This window comes from Lutzomyia longipalpis, chromosome 3, assembly GCF_024334085.1.
Source record: "Lutzomyia longipalpis isolate SR_M1_2022 chromosome 3, ASM2433408v1".
In the NCBI taxonomy this organism is placed as follows: Eukaryota; Metazoa; Arthropoda; class Insecta; order Diptera; family Psychodidae; genus Lutzomyia; species Lutzomyia longipalpis.
Genome location: NC_074709.1, coordinates 27688007 through 27706605, shown reverse-complemented (window position 1 = coordinate 27706605; position 18599 = coordinate 27688007). Strand labels below are relative to the sequence as shown.

The 18599-nt window shown below is 33.8% G+C and overlaps 3 protein-coding genes across 4 annotated transcripts; 1 reads left to right on the top strand and 2 right to left on the bottom strand.

Annotated features, from left to right (window-relative positions):
* Nucleotides 1–899: 899 nt before the first annotated feature.
* On the bottom strand, nt 900–1915 carry LOC129792339 (uncharacterized). The gene is made up of 2 exons (XM_055831251.1): nt 1161–1915; nt 900–1095 (listed from the first exon to the last, which is right to left on the bottom strand). The coding sequence occupies exons 1-2, from the start codon at nt 1913–1915 to the stop codon at nt 900–902; spliced, it is 951 nt and encodes a 316-aa protein (XP_055687226.1).
* An 88-nt stretch (nt 1916–2003) lies between these two features.
* LOC129793597 (uncharacterized) lies at nt 2004–3495 on the bottom strand. 2 transcript variants are annotated; one of them, XM_055833725.1, is made up of 2 exons: nt 2863–3495; nt 2004–2785 (listed from the first exon to the last, which is right to left on the bottom strand). In XM_055833725.1, the coding sequence occupies exons 1-2, from the start codon at nt 3444–3446 to the stop codon at nt 2767–2769; spliced, it is 603 nt and encodes a 200-aa protein (XP_055689700.1). In that variant the 5' UTR covers nt 3447–3495; the 3' UTR covers nt 2004–2766. The 2 variants fall into 2 exon arrangements, with proteins under 2 accessions (XP_055689700.1, XP_055689699.1); XM_055833724.1 differs by having other exon boundaries at nt 2243–2785; nt 2879–3465.
* Nucleotides 3496–3827: 332 nt separating this feature from the next.
* LOC129793595 (ribosomal protein S6 kinase alpha-5) lies at nt 3828–17038 on the top strand. Its single transcript, XM_055833719.1, has 6 exons — nt 3828–4769; nt 8686–8754; nt 8878–9011; nt 9087–9171; nt 11129–11244; nt 12696–17038. Exons 1-6 carry the CDS (start codon nt 4133–4135, stop codon nt 15267–15269), a joined length of 3615 nt encoding a protein of 1204 aa, XP_055689694.1. The 5' UTR covers nt 3828–4132; the 3' UTR covers nt 15270–17038.
* The last annotated feature ends 1561 nt before the right edge of the window (nt 17039–18599 follow it).

Sequence of the window (18599 nt, the reverse complement as noted above, 5' to 3'; positions counted from 1 at the left end):
GATGAGGGGAGTTGTTGAAAGAGCTAAAATTAATTTTCAATGAATGACTTAACCCATTGAGGTCTACTAGACGTTCTAATGAGTCCTAAGAATTGACAGTTTCTTAAAGTATAATCGTAAAAGGAAAAACAACTGCTAGATCTTGCCGATCTAGCGTACTGAAATAGCTTGAAATTCTTGGTCAAATGACGATCATTCTTAAGATCTTTAGAATAATTTCTCCACTAGGTTAAAGGTAGATAAAAAGTAAGCATAAGTACGCTGTTTTCTCGCACTTTTATTGCATTTTTATCGCACTCTTTGCTCTTTATTTTATGTTTTCTTGATATTTTTTATCGTCTTATTCTTTTGCTAAATTTCTTAGCACTTCCAGACGATCATTTTGCATTTCTCGCTCCTTTAATTTTTTAGTCTTCTCGCAAAATTAAATCCACGTGCGTTGGGCGCAATATTCTAGCAGTTTTTTATTTTTTATTTTTTTTTTGGATAAATGGAAGAACTCTCAGTTATTGGTTTGACGCCCTAAAGGTTCCCAAAGGGTTAATTCTTTACAATTCATCAATTCTATTGCATAAGATTAACTCTTAGGAATTTTATTACCCTTCTTTCGATTTTCAGGGTTTTACCCAACTTCTTATTAAAAAAAACAATTTTAATAAACTTGCGTTAAAACTTTATTCCTTACTAAAAACTTCTTACATACTTTCTTCATAAAATTTTATAAAAATTAACATTTTTTTACTTAAAGAAATCATAAAATTAAACTTCAAACTTCAAAATTTTCTTTACCAATAATTTTCCAATAAAATAGAAATAAAACTGATTAATTCTTCTTTAGTTCTCTTACAGCCATTTAGAGGAACTCTTTAAATTTAAAGCTTCATTGGACTTTAAAAAATCTAATCAGAGATAAAAACAAATCTATTGTTGTAATCATAGACGAATCGCGAATCCTTGTAGGGTGCTGGACTTCCATCTGGATGTGAGTGCATTATGCGGAGTCCGCGCTTCCGCAGAATTGCCCATGTCATTACGCTGCACCTGTAGCATCCAATGCCGAGTTCTTTCAACTTTGGACAATGATCTGCCATGTACCTGGAAGGAAAAAGCCCCAAAATTAATTTTAAAAATTAGGAAGAGGAATGAAGAGACTTTCTTACATCACATCGTCGTCATTTGTGAAGAATCCCGTGACGTTCAAGTACTGAAGTTGAGGACAATGATTTGTGATTGCAACCATGGTGTAGGCAATCTTTACCATCCTCTGATATTGAGCTCCTTGGGAGGGATCAATGAACACTGGCGGGGAAACAGCTCTCATCCCGAAAGATTCCGTAAAGCACAAATTGATCTCCACCAAATGTGGTTGCTTCATGAAGAATTCCCGATTCTTTGGATATTGATCCATAGCGGGATCTGTGAACCACACCTTGGTTAGTTTCTGATTAACTTTCCACAGTGCTTCGAGGAAATCTCCGGAAATCCTCACCGAGGGAATGCAAAGCTCCACAACATCCCTACAGGTGTCTGTTAGTGGCTTAAAAGCTCTGCACGTGAGCTTTTCGCGACCATTAATGTGGATTTTCCTGAGATAGCGATTCCTGCCCAAGAACTCACTCACGGAATCATCTGTCATCTGCTCCTGTACTTGGAGTGGAGTAGAGATCTCAACATGCCGTAGTTGCCTGCAGGTCTCCATGATGAATTCCAAATCATCATTCTCCAAGTGCAGCATAAGGGGAATATCGATCCGGATACTCCACAGCCCGCTGATCATTCTCTCTGCCATGTAAACAACTTCCGGGGAGCTTTTTCGCAAATTCAGGAGATCCTCAATTGTCAAATATTTAGCAATGTGCGTCACCATTATATCCTCAACGGGCAAATCAAATATTGATCGCGTATTTTCCATCATTTTCCACGTTAAAATGCTTCTTTGGGTGATTAATGTGAATTTTTTGCAAACTTTTTGTGAAAGCATAAACAACATAAACCATAAAAATATCAGCAACAGCATGATCCTGTTCTCGATCGTGTCGGCGAAAGGAAAATTTCAAATCAAATTCTCAAACGTCTTTTGTAACGGACGCATGAATTCTTTCTTATTTTGTTTATTTATCAAGTTTATCAAACACTTCAGATTTTACTAAAATTAATTCAATTTCATTTAATTCAAATCGAAGATCTTCGATTTTTGATAGATAAAATAAAGGAAATTAATATAATGTGTACTGTGTTAATCAGAGACGAATTCCAAATCCTCGGAGGATGATGATGATGATGTAGATCGCTGTGGATAGAGTCCGGGTGTTGACAGCTGAGCTCTATGTTGAGTTCTTCGTGTCACCTATTCTCTATGTTATAAATTCTATTTATTCAATCTAAGTTCTGTCAATTCTAGAATTCCGTACGAAGAGAAGTATTTCAGAGACGTCTGTGATCATTAGATTCTCTAGCTTGAATACATTCTTCCTGAAAGCTTCACTTCTAATGTGCGCCAAGGCTATGCGCCGTCAAGAGCCCCACAACAGTTCGCAGCTCCTGTCTTGTTATGGCTAACAGCTGGTTTGTACGTCCGTGATTTCCTACCGAAAGGATTCTTTTGGTAAAAGTGCAATCACGTACGAATTAAATCCTCGGAGGATACTGAATTTCCGTCTGGATCCGTGGACATTATGCGAACTCCGCAATCCTACAGTTTTCCATGTTCTTTTGGAGTAACTCTCGGTTTCAATTCCAAGTTCTTTCAATTTATTGGACAATGGTTTACCACGGTATGATGTGCCTGGAGAAGAAGTCTCAGAATTTTGAAAAAAAATTGACAGAGGATTGAAAAAGGAATTAAAAAACTAACAAACTTACATCATATCATCATCACCTATGAAGTATTCCGCGATAGGATTTTTTTTAGGATTCGAGAACTGCACCTTAGTTAGGTTCTGATTGACTTCATACAGTGCCTTGATGAATTTTCTGTAAAGGGTCACATGGGGAATGCACAGCTCCACAACATCCAAACATGTGTCTATTAGTGGCCAAAAAGCTTCAGATGTGAGCTTCCAGCAACCATCAATGTAGATTGTCCGGAGAAAACGATTCCCCCTCAGAAGCCTACTCACGGATTCATCTGTTATCTCATCCTCTTCCTCAATTGGAATTGAAATCTCAATATGCCGCAATTGCCGGCTATTTCTTATGATGGCGGATATATCTCCAGGTTCTCTCATCAGTGATTTGTCGATCGTGATACTCCGCAGCGCGTCGAACATTCTCTCTGCCATATAAATCATATAAAGATTATGCTGGAAGCTTTTTCGAAAATTCAGGATATCCTCAATTGTCAGGTACGGCGCAATGTGCTTCACAACTATATCCTCAATCGGTAAATCTGTTATTGGATGTGTATTATCCGTATTTTCCCTCCTGTTCAAAGTCAAAAAATCCATTTTTTAAGTAAAAAAGTGATTTTTTGCAAACTTTTCTACAAGAGTAAACAATAATAAAAAAATAGCAGCTGGGAGATCCTGTCGCGGCGAAAGGAAAATTTCAAATCAAATTCTTAAACGTTTTTTGTAACGGAATTGTGAATTTTTGTTTTTCTCAAACTCTCTTTTATTTCTCATAAAATATCTTTTATTTTAAAAATTTACTAATAATTAATTTAATAAAATGATTAAAATTAATCCTACAAAATAAAAAAAAAGAAAATAATTAAAAAAGGATCAAGTTTCATCATTGCAGCGCATGCAACACCAAAAGACGAATCACGCGGCGAATGTGAGCGAATCATGGAAATATTTCACAACTGCCAGTGAAACGTTGATGAAACATTTTAGCAAATGGTGGAATTTTGCACACACACAGTGTTTTTTTCTGGAAAGTGAGTTTGCCTGAGGTTTAGTTGGGAAAAAGGACCTCTTTTAGTTCATTTAGTGTCCCAACGGAGTGCAACAAGGTACACGGTGTTAGCTCCTTGTGGGGAAAATGGTGTAAATTGTGTGTGGAATTGAGTGAAAAGGGAATTAAATTGCTGTGTAATCGCCCGTTTTGTGCGAAGAGCTGGCGACTTGACATTCAATGTCACAGCAGTAAAGGGAAAAAAAAAGTGCGAAAAACTTCATCTGGGAAAAGGATGATGAAAAAGAAAAGCGACATGCCCAAATATCATGAGAGTGGATTTTTTGAAGAAAACAACTTTGTGGAAGTGACAAAATCAAGTGGGAGTGGAGCTATGAAGCCAAAGAAGGGTACTGCTGGGATGGCTGCACGGTGCTACGATGCTTCCGGACAGGAGCAACGGAATCCGGGTGGGGAATCGGGGCACCACCAGCAGCAGCCACAGCAGCATTTGAGCGAGAACGCCAAGGGGCGCCGTGGCAAGAAGACCATCATTGTGCCCCTCAAGGGGATCCTCAAGAATTCACCACAAATGCCTCGTAGTACGAATAATTTGACTCCCGCTGCGGATGATGGGATCTCATCGTCTTCCCGGCATGCCTACCGGGAGCCGCGGAAACCATCGGCGACGCTGTCTGATGCGGAAAATGGCCTCGACGGCACCTACCACATTGTCCTTGACACAGATGACGAAGACGATGCGCCACCTCCGGATACCACAGACAGCAGCCGGAGGGGCAACAAGGGGCCCCACCACGGGGGGGAGCACCATCACCATAAAGCTGACAATCGCAGTGATTCCGTCGTCTGCGTGGGGAGCTACAGTAAGAGTGACTTTGACCTCGAGCAGACATCGAGAATCAGGAACAATGGTAAGTTGACACACTTTCTGTCCTATTATATGCTTCTCTTCATCTTTTTTTTTTCATAATTCATTATGTACACACATTGATAAATTGCAAAAGCATCTTCTCCCATCAGTTGGTTGTACTGTACATATAGTTAAAAGATCAACCAGCAAATTGCTGATTTATCGATGAGAGAGAAGATGCTGGAGAATTGTTGGAATTTCTGCTCATCTGCTTATAGGCAAATATACAAAAAAAATTTCCTCCTCTCTTCTGCATTGTAAAGAAGAAAATATTTTCATTCAAATAAAATCTCTTTGAAAGAGAAAAGCTAAAAGTAAGTTTTTCTTATCATCAAAGTCTTGTGGTCTGCTGGTCAACACAGCACACAAAAACAGACCCAAAACCTCATAATAATTCTTTGTTTTCTCACATGTCCTGCTGCAAGTCCGCATTCCAAAATCCATGAGTCTCCGCATAGTAGCGCTCATTGGTAATTATTGGTGTCAATTTTCCATTCGGAAATTGTATATATTTGGAATGTTGATGTGCAAAGCAGAATTCTTTTTTAATAGGTAGGTACCATTTTTCTCTCTCTTGTGGATTGATTGAAAATTTTACAAACAGAGAAATTAATAAAACCCTGATAAATTCTTCTATTGAAGGAAAATCCCATCAAGGGCACACAATGTTTTGCCCACGACAATGATTACAAGCTTTTAATTTCAGCGCAGATTAGCTCTCTTTTTAGATTATTTTCCCCTCAAAGAGATTTTAATTGTACTGAGACAAGTAATTAATTGGCAAAAGAATGCCCAGAATGTCGCTGAAATTTCTCCAAAAATGTTAGAATCATTAGAATGTCATTTTTCTCCTCATAATTTTGTGTGCGTTTTATGAGGAAATTGTTCACACTTAAACCTTCTCCACATGAAGTTAACACCCAGGTAGCTTACAGTGCCGAGAGATTCTTATGTGTGATGCACGAGACGAGAAGTTAATTGCATTTGAGGGTTGACGAGGCACAATAACTATTTATTAAATTGTTGCCGAAATTCTAATGAGTTTCCTGGGTTTTTACTACACAGATGAAATGAGCAAAAGGGTCATTATCTGGGTCTTTTTTTGCTTTACTTTGAGAGCATTAGAAAGTGCATAAGAGATTTTTTATTAAATGAAAATCTAATGGATCTGTTTGATGGAAGAATTTATAGAAATTCACGCACAAGAATTTCTTGAAAATTAGTTTTTTTGGGCATATTTAAGTTCTTTAAAAATCTGAAGAAGAAATAAAAATTGTTAAAGAATATTATTTTTAAACTACTGGACTTTAAAATGAATTTACAGCTAAACTAAAACACTAAAAGAAAGAAAAAATCTTGAAAAGAATTCAATAATTATTTAGAGAGAAAAATCTGCTCTATTTTGTCCCTTAAATTTTTAATCCCTTTTTACCTGAATTGTAGCACAAGAAATGCAAATGACTTTTGCACCCTGAAGGTAATTAAAAAGTGACTTATTGGCATGATTTTTAAAGTTTAATCCTTAAATTGCCCCTTGAAAGGAATTTCTGCATAAATCTTAAGCTTGGTAATTTATTTTGGGAGAAAAGAAGGATAGTTTTTGGAAGAAAAATGGAATAATTTAACCTCATGATCAGGCAATTCATAGTGAAGATCCGCAGTATATCTAGATTTTAGGTTCAAATCTATAAAAATTATTTACCGAGATAGATGAACGTTCTAGTTCCTAATAAACCAAGATTTGCACTCTTTCCAGCAAGGAAAATATGCAATATTCATGTCATTATAGTGATAAAGAATCTCTAAAAGTTCTATTTTGTAATATTATAAAATTTTTCTTAATATTGGAGTAATTGTAAAGCTTTTCATGATTTTTTTTATTTTTTTTAATTCTTAATGTAAAGGAAAGGAATTTTTCTTAATTGGAAATTATAAGAAAGCGAGAAAAAATATTTTTTTCTTGGGATTCGAACCAACGACATTTAGATTAGGCAATAAAAGTTCATTTTGACAGGCGATTTTACCAATTAAGCTAATTATTGACCTTTTAATAAAGCAGCAGAATGCGTCGATTTTTTTATTAAAAGGATTGTTTATTACAGCAGCCTTACAATTTTAACCATATTTGTAATGGAAGTCTTAAAAAAATACATTATTCTAGTACCTACCTAAAATTTACAAAAATTAACCTTTCCGGGTCTAGTGAATTGTACCACATTCCTTATAAAATATTACATTGATGAATTGTCAGATAAGCCATTAGGTTAATAAGTTCAGTCTAAATCAATAAAACCAATTCAATGGATTTGAATTCAAATGATTTACCTGATTTTCTCACACAGACGGTAATTTTTTGACTCTATTCGAAAACTTTGAATACCTACTTACAAGTTTAGTTAGTTAATTGACTTTTTGAGTTTCTTTTTCTGTTAAAAAAAATGAGAAGATTTTTCCTATATTTTTCTTCAATGTTTTACAAATTGTAAAATAAAAAATCTCCTTGAATAAAATTTTTAGGGATAAAAATTAAGAAAATCATTGCCTAATGAAGGCTTTTACGTACAGTTGAAAAAGCTCATCCATCTGCAATCAAAGCTTCCTTATTTTCTAAATGATTTTTCAAATGACGAAAATGTCGAAAATTCAAAACAGAGAATTTTTCATTCAATTAAAAAATAAATATTTTAAAGCTTTTTTGGAAATTGTAAATTATTTATTTTTACTTAAGAGTTATTTTCATCTTAAATACAAGATCTGTAACAGAGAATTGCATGAGAAGAGAATGCGAGTTGACGCGCGGGGAAGTGATGGAGAGACACGTGCACAAAAAATCGTGATACATGCGATATATACCTACACAAGATGTTATCAAATAACGGGAACCGCCTGACCGGATAGTTATTGATTTCTTTTTTTCCAATTTTCCTTTTTTTATTATTTTAATTTTATCATCAATAAATTTTTATGCTTTCTTATCGAGATTTTCTTGACAGATTCTTCAAGATTTTCTGAACCTCAATTCTCACATTAGTTTCACTCTCCTATACTTAGCTTTAAGGTTCTCTCTATTGAATGTTCTCTTTAACATTTAAATGTTTATTATTTTGATGAAAATAAAAATTCGGAAAAAGCAAAAAAAAGAGAAGAGGAAAATATAGCAAAGTTATTCAAGTGAAACGTTAAAAAAATGAGAAAGAAAAGAATGTCACCGAACGTGAATTTTGCTCAAGTCAAGAAGAAACCTCCTCATGTTGAATATACATAATATAAAGCTTGACGAAGAAGAAAAATTTAGTCTATCCGGTGTGCCACACACAAATATGTATGTAGAAATAATTTTTCACCGTTTACCAAATTCTTCTTACTGTCTTTCCAAATCTTTTCTTTTTCTTTCCTTTTCTTTCTTGAATATGGGAAAGTATGTAAAAGACAGAATCCGCAAGCAAAAAGAAAAGACTTGAAAAAAAAATGATGAAGAAGAAATACAACAACAAAAAAATACATGAGAAGTGAATAAGCACGATGATTTTCTTCGTGGACTGGTAACCCACTTTTCGGCTATAAAAAGTGTAAGCTCGCTATGGCTTTTGGTGTGTATTGGTTAGTTGGTTGGTACGCGATTGAAGACACCACCAACATTATTATGATGATGATGTTGTATTATTACATGAGAAGGCGCGACGATGGTCCCGTGAATTATACTATTAAGAAATAAATAAATAAATAAGAAAAAGCCAAAAAGGTGCTTTGAATGAAAAAATAAAAGAAAAACTTTGAGGAGGAAGTTTTGAAGGGAAAATTTAATATTTTGCGATTGAAAAGAAAAAGAAATTGTGACAATAATTTGCCGATTTACTCGCGAGACTATCGCGCAATATGCAATTATCTCATATTCTCTTTTCTCTCTCTCTTTACAGTGGTGCTCCGACCCGAGGACAAAGTTGACATAACACATTTTAACATATTAAAAGTGTTGGGAACTGGAGGTGAGTAAATCTACACCATTTCAAACACAAATTCAATGTCTGCGACGTTTTTTTCTTATTTTTATTGAATTTTTGTGAATCTTTTTCTCTTAATTAAATTCTTTTAATTTTTTCTTCTTCCAGCATATGGCAAAGTTTATTTGGTACGAAAAAATGGTGGTGTGGATCATAATAAATTGTACGCCATGAAGGTACTGAAGAAATCAAATCTCATCCAAAAGAAAAAGACCGCCGAACACACAAGAACTGAAAGACAGGTAAAAGAGTGAAAGTTTTTTTTTTATTTCTCTCGCATTTAATTAATTATTATTTTATTTGTTTTCCTTCAACAGGTCCTTGAAGCAATCAAAGACAGTCCCTTCCTCATTGACTTCCACTACGGATTCCAAACTGAGTCACGGCTCTATTTAGTTATTGGTGAGTACAAAAGAGAGAATGAGGAGAGAAACATTTCATAACAAGTATTTGTCAATAAATGCAATTTTTATAACAAAACCACAACCACACATATGCGTTGAATTGAAATTTTGATAAGACATTGTTCTCAATGAGAATTTATTCTTTTTCTTTTATTTATTAATAGATCATTGTGAGAAATAATTGAAAAAAGGTATTCTTTTTATTAGAAAAAAAATACAGTAATACAGTGGGACCCCAGTACAACGACCACTCGGATGTACTCTTCACACTCATTATTTTTAATGCGCGTGAGTAGTTCAACCAAGTGGTCGTTGTACTGGGGTCCCACTGTAGGGGAAAGGGGAAGATATGAAAGAAGGGAATTTCTTAAAGGATTTCCAGGCTATTAAACCCTTAAATTTTATGTTCTATAACCCCCTGAAAATGTTTAGCAAGGAATTTGAAGGTAAAAGATGATAGAAAATCGCAGGGAAAAGGTGTTAAAAAAATTGATACTGACGGGAATTGAACCTGCGCCATTTGGTAATAAAAGCTCAAGGGTTGAGACTAGAAACTCTCGGCTATTTAAGATCGTTAAAAGAAGAATATAATTACTAAAATTCTTATGAAAATGAGAGATTTCTTTAAGAAATTGTTTTGGAAAGAATTTAATAAACATTTTATAGCAATTTTATTTTTTTGTAACTTCTCAAAGTTTTCCTTAAAATTAAAACTAATGAAGTAGCTTAAAAAATATTCTTTCGTCTCAATCAATACTAAGATAAATGATAAATTAAGTTTCAAGAATTAACATAAAATCAATTTTATTTAGAAAAGTTTCATGTCTTAGTCTGACACTTTAAGGTTTTCCTGAATGAAAATAATATTAAAATTTTTGGCTTATTAATTTTAGCTTATATTTTATTGCTTTAATTAATGAAAGAGAATTTATTTATTCTTTGATTCAACGAAGTAAAATAAAGCAATTTCTAAGGGTTCAACTTAGGCCTTTCTCTCCTATTTTGTTTACGGATTAAATGTATTAAAAAGGGAAGTAATTCAAACAGCAAAACACAAAAATTTCGCGAGAAAAGGCAAAAAACAGAAAAATAGTTTAGGCCTCAACTTTTAGTCAGACTATACACATTAAAAATTTATTCCACATTTAGCTGTGAATTTTTTTTAAAGCACAATTCTTTCATTATTTGTGTCAAGGGTCTGTACTTGAACGGCTTAAATTCAAATAAACACTACACATAGTCGATTTCTTGCTGTAATTTTTCACATTTTCATCAACTTCCTCTTGGCGGTGTGAAATGATAAATAAATAAATAAACAAACAAACAAACATTATATACCTTTATAGACTTATTTTGCATCGCTTTAAAATACTAAAATATAGTTCAAATGCTCAAGGTGAAAAATGAATTTTTCCCGCGCTCGCAAATGATTTTTTTTTTCCATTAAGTCTTCTCTCTGTGTGACAATCGAGTGAAATTTTCTGCAAAACACACGAAAAAAAGAAAATGATTGAACAGCAAAAAAAAGATTTTCTTCTTCTTCTCTGCAGTAGAAGTTATAGTTTTATGACTGAAGTGAAGAAAAAGAGAGAGAGAGAGAAAAAATGCTGATCATTGAAAATGAATTTGCTTCATTACATTACATTTTATTTCTTTTTTTTTTTTTTTTTACTTTTCGTCAACACACACAAACAATGTAATGCAAAAAAAATCTTTCTTCTGGGTAATTTTGCACGCGTAAGCAAGAAAAGTACAATTTTGTTAAAACAAAAAGAAGTTACGAATAACAAGAAATAATGAAGAAATTTCAACTTGATTCAACTTGCGCGCAAATATGTCTTTTAAGTGGAAGTTTTTTTCATTTTGAATTTGCAATTTTTTCTTCTTATTAATATTGATGATTAATGGGTTTTTTTTTTCATCTTCTCTTCCTTCTTCTTAACATTAAATTGCAGATTATGTAAGCGGGGGTGAATTGTTTACCCATCTGTATACACGAGAGAACTTCACGGAGAACGAAGTGAGGATCTACATTGCAGAGATTGTCGTGGCTCTCGAGCAGCTGCATAAGGTGAGGAAATTAATCCTTCTTCTAGGGAAAAGTAAATCCCAAAATTGTCGTAAAAATCCCATTTTTTTTAAATTTGGTTGGAATAAAAAATACAGTGTCGTGATGAAAATGATTGAGCAATGAAAGAGTTTTATTTAAAAATCATTTTAGGGAGTTATCTTTTATTAATTCTTCTATGACAAATATTGAACAGAAAAATTATGTTCTAATTAAATTTTTATCTCTGATTTTTATGTAGAGAAAAAATTAAAATCGTTTGTTTGGAAAACAATTCTAGTTCTAGAAGTTCTAAGTGGAATGATTGACGTATATAAAATTAAAAATGTTGCAAATAACTTTTCTAAAAAGAAATCAAAACATTTTAAATTTTTTAATAGGATAAATTCTAGAAAAGATTGCTAGAAATCTTTATAATTCTTTTCTCTGTTGTCCAGAAATCAGAAAACTTAAGGCTTTTGAAGCTAATGAAGCCAATACTCTGAATTTTGCTAACTAAACAGTTCTTAGAAATTAGTTTGAGTTAAGATTCGCACAGACTTAATTAACCTTAAATTAATATTCATTTCTAAAAAAAAAAGTATTCCTAGAAAAAGTGGCTAGAACTTCTTGAAGTTTTTTAGCTCCAGAATTTTTCTTTATTGGGAATTAAGAATTTCCAGTGCTTTATTAACTAGAACTTGAAACTTATTAAAGCTTTTACACATGTTGTAGAAAAAATCAAGAAATTCTTAGTTTTAGATGACTAAAACATCTTTAAATTCCTAACTGATTATAAATAATAAAATCATTTTAATTCCTAAATGTTTCTGGCTTAGAGAACACTATGATTCTTTAGTTTTAACGAATCAGTTAAACCAAATTCAGTCAGAGAGTTCTTCAAGTTACAGAGCTTAATTTTTTATTGATTTAAAATCAGGAAATCGGAGAAATTCCTTTTTCTAACCAGCCGGAAAATATAATTCAGGGTAAATTCTAGACTAGAATTTTGACTAATAAAAAGATTAGATTAGGCTAGATAGCAATAGCTGAACTACTATTGGATTAGAATTTTTTGAAAGTCTTTTTGATTTCTAAAAAATCTATTTTTACTGGAGGAATTTTATCAAATTATTAAATGAAACTGAATAATAAATCAGAAATATTTAAAATTAAATTCAATCTGTAATTCTAGCATTTATCTTATAAAATTTTATCTTAAAAATTTATCTGTTTAATGCTTTAACTCTTGAAGGTTTCGTGAAGCCTTCGAATTTATTCGATAAATAGTCATTTCTTCAAAACATTTCTTACAACAGTGTATAGAACAAAAGAAAAATTCCGCTAATATTTCATTCCAAGATCTGTCTGGATTTAAGACAGATATTTTTCCAATTTTAATTCTTTAAATTCATTTGATTATTTGTTGATTGAAATTAAAATTTTCTTTTTCTCTTCTCCCCCTTTCTCTGTAGCTCGGAATAATCTATCGAGATATAAAATTGGAGAATATCCTGTTGGATGCTGATGGGCATATTGTCATAACGGACTTTGGGTTATCGAAGGAGCTCACGGCGGAGAAGAATGGGCGTGCGTATAGTTTCTGCGGGACAATTGAGTACATGGCACCGGAAGTGGTGAAGCAACAGGGCAATCAGGGGCATGATTTTGCAGCTGATTGGTGGTCCGTTGGGGTGTTGGCGTACGAACTACTCACGGGCTCATCGCCATTTACGCATGAAGGTGAGAAGAATACGCAACATGATATTTCGTTGCGCATCCAGAAGGGTCCACCGCCACTACCTGAAAGACTGAGCTACGATGTGAGGGATTTAATATCGAAATTGCTGATTAAGGACCCAAAGAAGCGTCTTGGGGGGAGTAAAGTTGATGCGACGGACATTAAATCGCACCCATTCTTTCGACGTATTGACTGGGAGAAGTTGGTGCGGAAGGAGATCCCAGCGCCATTTCGGCCACCGAAGGATTATGAGACGGATACGGCGAATTTTTCGGAGGAATTCACACGGCTACCAACGGCTGATTCCCCCTGCCCTGTGCCACCGAATCATGAACGTCTCTTCCGGGGATATTCATTTGTTTCGCCGCATTTGCTGCGACTCCGGGATGCCTTTGAGGAGCACGGGGTTGTGCACACGCAAGCACGTCTGAAGCCAAGCTTGAGAGATTTGGAGAGTCTGCGTGAGAGTGAATTGCCTTTCTTCCAAAAGTATGAAATTGATTTTGGGGAATGTTTGGGGGATGGAGCCTTCTCGGTGTGCATGAAGTGTACACGACGCAATACACGTGAGGTGTTTGCGGTGAAAATACTCAATGCTACGCATGATGCACAGAGTGAGATTGACACACTGATCGCATGTCAGGGGCATCCGCAAATTGTGCGTTTTATCGAAGTTATTCGTGATCAGGCATTCATCTATATTGTCCTGGAGTACCTCGACGGGGGTGAGCTCTTCCGGCGTATACAGCAAGCAAAGAAATTCACAGAGATTGAAGCATCGGGAATTTTTACGCAAATTGTCAAAGCTGTGCAATTTATGCACAGCAAAAATATCGCTCATCGTGATTTGAAGCCGGAAAATGTGATTTTTGCGGGGAAAAAGTCAAATTTGGTGAAAGTTGTGGATTTTGGGTTTGCCGTACGTCAAGATCCGGCTCATACGAGTGCCCCACCGTCGGCGTATACGTTGGAATATGCAGCACCGGAAGTGTTGGCGAAGGGAGCAGCTATTGGGGATAAGGTGCACATGGAGGCGTGCGATTTGTGGTCATTGGGAGTGATTTTGTACACAATGTTGTGTGGTCAGAGCCCCTTCAGGACGGCGAGTGATGATGTGGAGGGGGGGCTTGTGGAGAAAATCCGTATGGGGGCATTTGATACGAAAACCCCAGCGTGGAAGATGATTAGTTCCTCGGCAAAGGATCTCGTGACGCGTTTGCTAAATGTTGACACAGAGACACGAATGGAGATGAATGAACTTGTTAATCATCCTTGGCTCCAAGGGACAACGATGCGTAAGTCGCAGCTGACACACCTCCCACTGACGCAGGATCTAGCAAAGTTGGATTTGACGGTGAAGCATATTTTCAATGCGTACAAACATGCCCAAACAAAGGGATTCACCGTGTCGGAAGTTGAGAATGCTAAATTGCCCCGAAGGAGGCATAAAAATCACCAATCAGGCACTTCAATGGGGAGCAGTGAGAGTGATTTGGGGAGGAGTAAGAGCTCAAGTGGGGTGGTAACGTCAGATCTCAATAATCGCTCATTGAGCGTCGATACGAGCTCAGATGTGGAGATTGTGGCGGAATTTTCCTTGGAATATCCCCCGGAAGGGGTAACGTTGAATAATAATGAGGCTACAAAGGAGGCAGCAGCAGCAGCAGCAACAAGAGATGAAACGGAGGAGAAATGTGATGAAGAAATCCCCGTGGAAAATCCCCTAACGGAAGCACCAGAAGATGCAACAAGGCGTAGTAGAGAGGAATCCCGTGATACAATACCCTACAGAGATCTAAGTCCAACAGAAGAAAATCACGTAGATGATGAAGAAGTTGCAGAGGAAGAAGCGACAGAGGTGAAGGATCAACAGGCTGTGCAGGAATTATCTCCACAACAACAAAGGCAACCCTCAGAAATGTTCAAAGTTCACGAAATGCCGAATATGTTTGCAGGAATCCCACCAGGTGGCCACATTAAATGCCCCATTGAGCGTTTTGTGGGCTTCTCCGTGCAGGAGCAACGTGCAATGTATGGGAAATCAATGGAAAATGAGGAAGTTCACAAGAATATTCTCTGCACGCTACGCATTCAAATGCGAAAGCGAAAGAATCCACAGAAAAATGCTGAAAATTCATCAAAGAGAATGAAGAGAAATGCCGAAATGGCGGCAAATGGTCATCGAATGACAACAAGGCACTTCCGGAAGGAAGAAATTTGTGGCCGAGAAGATCTCTTCAAGGATGATGAAGCCTTCTACTACAATGCAATACCGGCATTGATGAAGAAAGAATGGAAAGAAAGGTAAGATTTCGTCACAAGAGAAATCACCACCCCCCTACAAAAGAAATATCTTTATTTTCATTTTTTTTTAATTAATGAAAATCAATTTAAAAGAAAAGAAAAGATTTAAAGAATTTGCGTAAAAGAAAATGAATAAATTTTACGTAAAGAAATCTTAAAGAATAAAAAATAAAATTAGATTAAATTAATAGTTGTTTTTGTAAAGAAGAAATTTCATGAAAGAGAAAGAAATATATTAATTATTATTATTAAAAAAAAAATAAATAAAAGAATAATATTCAATTTTAAGGACAGAATAAAAAGGTTTAAGGAAGATGATAATAAATACGATAAATGGCAATGAAAAGGATATAAAAAAAACAAGCGAAAGAATAGAGAAAAAATATCCTTAATTGATATTTTGTAAATAGTTACAAACAAACAAACAAACAGAGCCAGAAAGATTGAGGTTATGAGAGAAAGAGAGAGGTAGGAAGAACGAGAGAGAGAAGCCTGAGAGAATGTGCGTGAGTTTTATTTGTTTTAAAAAAAAGAAGTTTGAAAAGAAATTAAAATAATATTGAATTAAATATACAAAAAATAAAATGATTTAAAAAAAACTAAAAAAGAAATAATTTTTAAGGCCACAAAAACTACAAAAAAAAAGAAAATAAAAAGGAGAGAGAAAAGAAAGGGAGATAGTTGATGCTCTTCTAACACAAAAGTGCACTTAAGATGAAAAAGAAATTCTATACCCAATTTAATTATTAATTATATAATATTAACAGAAACAAAATGAAAAAAATATATAAAAGAAAAAAAACCTTAGATAAAATGCAAGAAAAAAAGAAAATCTCATAGAAATCATTTTTGAAAAAAAAAACAAATATTTGATTAATTTTTTTTTTAGAAATTAATAAAAATTATTTTCTTTCTTTCTCTTATTAATTTATATTTACCTTCCTACCTATTATTATTAATCTTTCAAACAAACAAAACATTACCGAAAATATTTTTAATTTTTAATTTGTTCTTCAAATTTTCTTTTAGTGACAAAATTTTGCAATTAGTTAATTTTTTTTTGATTTATTTTTAATTATTATTATTAATATTATTTTTACCTTATTTACTAAATACCTTTTTCTTCTTTAGAAAAGAAAAAACTTGGAGCTAAAAATTTTTTCCAAACAATATTTCATTGCTTTCTTATTTAAAAAAAATACCTTTAAATAAAAAAAAAGAAGAATAAAAAAAATACATTGTATGAATTTTTACTTCATACACTGTGTGTTCAATAAATTTATAAATAATAAAGAGAGAGAGAAAAAAGGTGAAAATGTTAACAAATTGAGGGATGATAAGAAATGAAAAAAATAATGATGAATAAAATGGACCAAAAACCCTCCCAAAAGAGGGTAGATTATGTAGAATTTTCACACCTAGACGAGACAGAAGAAGGAGAAAATTCTACAGAAGAAAATGTGGAACAAATGGTTTTTTATTCTCTTCTCAAAAGAAAAATTTCAAAACAAACCCAAAAATTCATAAATTTTTTCAAAGAGTTTCAAAAGAATTGATAAATTTTTGCTCCAATAGGGCATGAGAAAATAGAGAAATCTTTTAGATAAACAGCAAGAAATAAATATTTTTATATAAGGAAGAAGAGAGAAAGAGAGAGGAAAAATATCATTTGGTTTTTTTTTGTTAGTCTCTTACGTTATGTTTTATTTATAAAAAAAATGAGAAAAGGTAAAAGAAAATAAAAAAAGCATATAAATTGCAAATACAAAGCCACATGGAAGTTTTAATTTTTCTTCTTCTTGTTCTTGAATGGTTTTCTGGGAGTTTTGAAAGAGAAGAGTTCAATGGAATCATTCAGGATGAATGGAAGGCAGCGGTAGAAGGATTTTTTGATGGTAAGTTACTAAAAATTTTGATTAGGTAAGGATACCAAAATGTTGAGTGTTTGAAAGAAAAAATAAGTAAATAGTGAAATTACAGCAAGAAGAAATATACGATAAGCCCTGTTTTTTAAACTTTTTTTACTATCATTTATTAGGGGAGAACGGGGTTAAAAAAGTTACTTAAGGGTTTAGAAAAGGCTTTAGAATATTAGAAAATATCATATTTCCTAAATTGATAAAGCGAAATGTATAGCTCATTTCTTTAGGAAATTTACTATCCTATAACTCTCTCAGATCATTTTGTTGTATCTAGACTTTATTAGCCCCGTCCTCCCATAATTATTTTGAATTGTTTTTTAAAGTAATTATTGATAAGCGTGTACCAGGAAAAAAAAAGTATCATGTGAATAAAAATATTTAATTTGCAAAAAAAAATCTTCGGTCGTTCACCTATATCCCAGGCATTGCACTTAAGTCTTTTACTCACAGAACGTACAGAAATTCTATGAAAAAATAAACAGAATAATTTTTTTTAAATAAAGTTTAAGCAAGTTATTCATTTAATATTTTCCTACAGTCTGATACTTTATTGTTGTAGATTGTTGATCAAACTTCCCTGACTTGCTAAAAGCAAAGCTGTTTTAATATTTTATGGCATCAGTGTCTCTGTTTCTTGTGTGTTGCTATAAAAAGGAAAAATTCTCTCAAGTAAAGTCAGTTGTGAAATTTTGATTTTACAAAAATGAAGTTCTTTCCTCAAGTGATCTTTGATGCTGTTTCTTTTTTAACTTTGACGGTAAGTCTCATAGCTGAGACACATTTTTGTGCTATAAAAAATTAACGCTTATGTCCAATTTTTTGATTAATATGAGTTTTCCTTTTCTTTTTTAAACAAGTGCGTGCACATTAATGGACAATTCATTGATTTTTTATACTTCGCTCACATTGAAGTGGAAACATCACTCTTGGGCCTCATAACACTGGATAGATTCACATGCGAAGGGGCCATCATTTCGGCAACAGAGGTTCTTACATCAGCTAGTTGCATCGTTGATCAACCTGCCCCGTTGATAGTAGTTACTTATAACGTTCTAACTGGACTTCCATCACAATTCAATCAAGAAGTCACATCGAGAACAAGTACAAAAGCTTCTATTAGCACAGAATTTGATTGCAGCCTATTGAAGCGTTTCGGTGTGATAGAAGTGAATAATTACGTCTTTAACGAGCAACTAAGTCCTATAACGCCTTTTTTATCCTTCGACTATGCAACGTTAAATAATCCACAATTTGACACTTTAGGATTAATAGCTTATACTAGCCAAACTAATTCAAATAATGTAATGCAGCTATTTTATCTTGATTACATTCCAAATTGCAGTGAAAATATAAATCAAAATATTCCACCTGGAATGATGTGTGCTAAGTTTCAGCCAAACCTATCACAACAA

Excerpts from the sequence above, each read along its gene's own strand:
- LOC129792339 (XM_055831251.1), bottom strand. The coding sequence starts at position 1,915 with ATGATGGAAAATACGCGATCAATATTTGATTTGCCCGTTGAGGATATA. Across the intron at positions 1,096-1,160 it reads ACAAATGACGACGATGTGAT|GTACATGGCAGATCATTGTC; the intron begins GTAAGAAAGTCT and ends TTTTCCTTCCAG.
- LOC129793597 (XM_055833724.1), bottom strand. The coding sequence starts at position 3,446 with ATGGATTTTTTGACTTTGAACAGGAGGGAAAATACGGATAATACACAT. Across the intron at positions 2,786-2,878 it reads TATCGCGGAATACTTCATAG|GCACATCATACCGTGGTAAA; the intron begins GTGATGATGATA and ends CTTCTTCTCCAG.
- LOC129793595 (XM_055833719.1), top strand. The coding sequence starts at position 4,133 with ATGATGAAAAAGAAAAGCGACATGCCCAAATATCATGAGAGTGGATTT. Across the intron at positions 8,755-8,877 it reads AAAAGTGTTGGGAACTGGAG|CATATGGCAAAGTTTATTTG; the intron begins GTGAGTAAATCT and ends TTCTTCTTCCAG. Across the intron at positions 11,245-12,695 it reads CTCTCGAGCAGCTGCATAAG|CTCGGAATAATCTATCGAGA; the intron begins GTGAGGAAATTA and ends CTTTCTCTGTAG.